The sequence below is a fragment of the Cyprinodon variegatus genome, unplaced genomic scaffold (assembly GCF_000732505.1).
Source record: "Cyprinodon variegatus isolate N-32 unplaced genomic scaffold, C_variegatus-1.0 Scaffold2100, whole genome shotgun sequence".
In the NCBI taxonomy this organism is placed as follows: Eukaryota; Metazoa; Chordata; class Actinopteri; order Cyprinodontiformes; family Cyprinodontidae; genus Cyprinodon; species Cyprinodon variegatus.
Window position 1 is genome coordinate 26047 of NW_015152553.1, and position 2795 is coordinate 28841.

The following is a 2795-nucleotide window of genomic DNA, read 5'->3' on the forward strand; positions in this document are numbered from 1 at the left end:
CGACCCCCATTCCAAAGGGGGGGACCCGTTCATCCGTTTCTATCTCCAGGTTTTCTAAACTAAAACCAGGCTTTGTTGGGCTGCTGGATAAAACCTGGAACTAAACGCTATTTCTGACATTTGGAATTAAATCCTGGATGGAAGAGAAACGTCTACAAATTCGGAAACAAAGTCCAGTGGATTTTGAACGTTTTCGGAGTGGAAGGAAAAGTTGTACCAGAAACAAGGAGAACTTGTAGAAATGGGTGTGAAAACTTTTTCCATAAAGAACCAGGAAGATGAAGTAAACTAAACTGGTTTTATTTGTTTTCATTCTGCTGAGAAAAAGTTCAACTAAACAGGAAGTGGAATCAAACATCTGAAGGAGTCATTTCATGTCCTGTTGCTCCGGAATCGTCTACGTTTGTCCTTTTCCAGGCTCCCTGGAGCGGCCGACGGGACGCCCCGATCCCTTCCCTCTGCCTCCACCTCCTCCTCTCTTCCTCCTCTGACCCGCTCGCTGCCCCGTTGCCCCCCCGCCCTCCTCCTTGCCCGCAGCCTGAGCCCACAGGGCGTCGTAGCGGCCGGGCGCCTGGTACCCGGGCTGGGCGGAGTCCAGCTGCTCCTTGGAGAGGAGGATCCAGATGGCGGGGAGGTTCCGGTTGACGGTGAGGCTGTCGAGGCCGGCGGCGGCCTCCAGGGGCTCCCAGACCTCCAGAACTTTGCTGTAGGTGAGCTTCGTGAGCTGGTGGAGGTTTTTCAGGCGCCGCTTCATGATCTCAGCACAGGTGATGGCTTTGGAGACGGCCTTCCCGCTGGCGCTGAAGACGATCTGTCTGCAGAGCGGCCGGCCCGCCGCCTCCTCCGGACCTCCCCGGCTTCCTTCCTCCTCCCCCTCCTCCTCGGCTCTCCTGGCGTCGGCCTCCATGCGGCTCAAGGCGAAGCGCAGCAGGTTCCGGATCTTGCTGCCGTCTTTGACGCGGACCTCGGGGGTGTCGGCGGACAGGTTGGTGAAGGGACAGACGGACGGCTGCTCCAGCACCTGAGCTCTGCTGTAATTCTCCATCTGCAACGGATCCACAAACACAGACGTTACCGTCGGTTACAGAACCGTTTCGGTACTTAAACAGTTTTTCTGACCCAATTCTGGTCAAAAGCAGGTTTTATATAGATCTATGGATTCAGGTCATTAAACCATTAATGTTAAAATGTAAATAATAAACATGCATCATCAGACAGATCTATACAAACATCATAGAAACAGAGATGATCTTCAACCTTCCAAATACGACATTTCCCTTTAGGACGTGCAATAAGAGCTCATGTTGGTCTGATTTGGTGGATGGAGGTGAGAACACACGCAGACGAGCTGCTTTCTGAGCATAAACCAGGCTTTACGCTGCAGACAGGTGATGGTGCTGAGGGTGGGTGGAGTCCAGGTGTGTCTGCTTCTGTTCACTGCACCTTCAGCACCTTATTTACTCACTAAAATCATTCAGAATAAACTTTCTGGCTCCAAACTAATCAGAAACAGCTTCCTCTGCACTGAAAAAACCTTCTAGAAATAAGTCAAAGTTTCTTACATTAGATGATTGATTGACTTTAGTGTTTTATTAATTTTATTAAGTCTATTTACTTTTAATCTGAGCAGGTAAATAAGACGATCTGCCAATAGGAGGAAGAGTTTTACTCTTAAAATAAATTAGATATATTTTAAAACGTTAATTGTTTTGTTCCATTAGTGTCTACCTTACCTCAATTCAATTTAAGAACAAATGCATTTCTATGTTTTGAAGTTTTCTTAATTTTCTCTGAACTTTAGGCAGCAGCTTGATCTTCTCAGCAGAATCCAGGGTCGAAATAATCTGTTTAAATTATACATTTAGAAACTGATGCAGATCTGATGTTTTATAAGTGAATTTTTCTGATACTGAAACCAACCAGTGGCTCCACCGGTTCTGGTTCCGGTTCTGGTTCTGGTTCCGACCAGTGGAGTTCGGTTGGATTCTGGCCTCTTTCACTGATCAAAGACACCGCTTCACTTTACAGAATAAATAAAAACAAACATGAAAGACGTGATAACTTCTTCAGTTACTGTAAAACTATGAAAAAAACTCCACATTATTACCTCTGATGCTTCTACTGGACCAAACGCATGTTTACGTCGCCGAAAACAGTTGACGCTACCGTAAGATGACGTAAACTGACGCCAACTGTCGCGCGTTGTTGTAGTTTCTATTTACGCCCTGGTATCGAAGTATCATCTGTTCTTCTGATTAAACCGATAAAAAAAATAACGATGCTTTGCTAGAATTTCCAGTTTGGTTCCTTTTATTATCGTTATTATTATTATTTTAATTTTTAAGGAGTTTCTTTATTCAGTCGCGGTTTTACCCCTCTGGTGCAGTGACTAGTTACCGCCACATGAGGGCGGTATTTTACATTTTGAACAAATCTTTTTCATAATATAGAAATGTTGTCTTAATTATTCATCAGTAATTCGTTGCTTTCTTTTTTATGAGGTCATGAGGTGTTGGCAAAAAAAAAATGTATTTAGATTTTTATTTAAATTTGAACTTATTTTATTCTATTTTATTGCATTGTGTTTATGTATTTTAACGTTTTTACCTTATTTTCTGCAACTGTGATATCTGTACAGGACTTTGAGCAACCCCGGTTGTTTTAAATGTGCTTTATAAATAAAGTTTGAGTTGAATTGAAAAGGCAAAGTGGTTAAATCATTATAATGGATTGATTGGATTGAGCTCTAAGCAATCGACAATCTTATAGTTTAATGAACTGCGAAGTAGCAACAC

The 2795-nt window shown here is 43.6% G+C and overlaps 1 protein-coding gene across 1 annotated transcript; it reads right to left on the reverse strand.

Moving 5' to 3' along the window:
* Positions 1-230: 230 nt before the first annotated feature.
* LOC107105159 (ribonuclease P protein subunit p25-like protein) lies at positions 231-2171 on the reverse strand. The gene is made up of 2 exons (XM_015405277.1): positions 2108-2171; positions 231-1045 (listed from the first exon to the last, which is right to left on the reverse strand). The coding sequence occupies exon 2, from the start codon at positions 1043-1045 to the stop codon at positions 398-400; it is 648 nt and encodes a 215-aa protein (XP_015260763.1). The 5' UTR covers positions 2108-2171; the 3' UTR covers positions 231-397.
* Between the last annotated feature and the right edge of the window lie 624 nt (positions 2172-2795).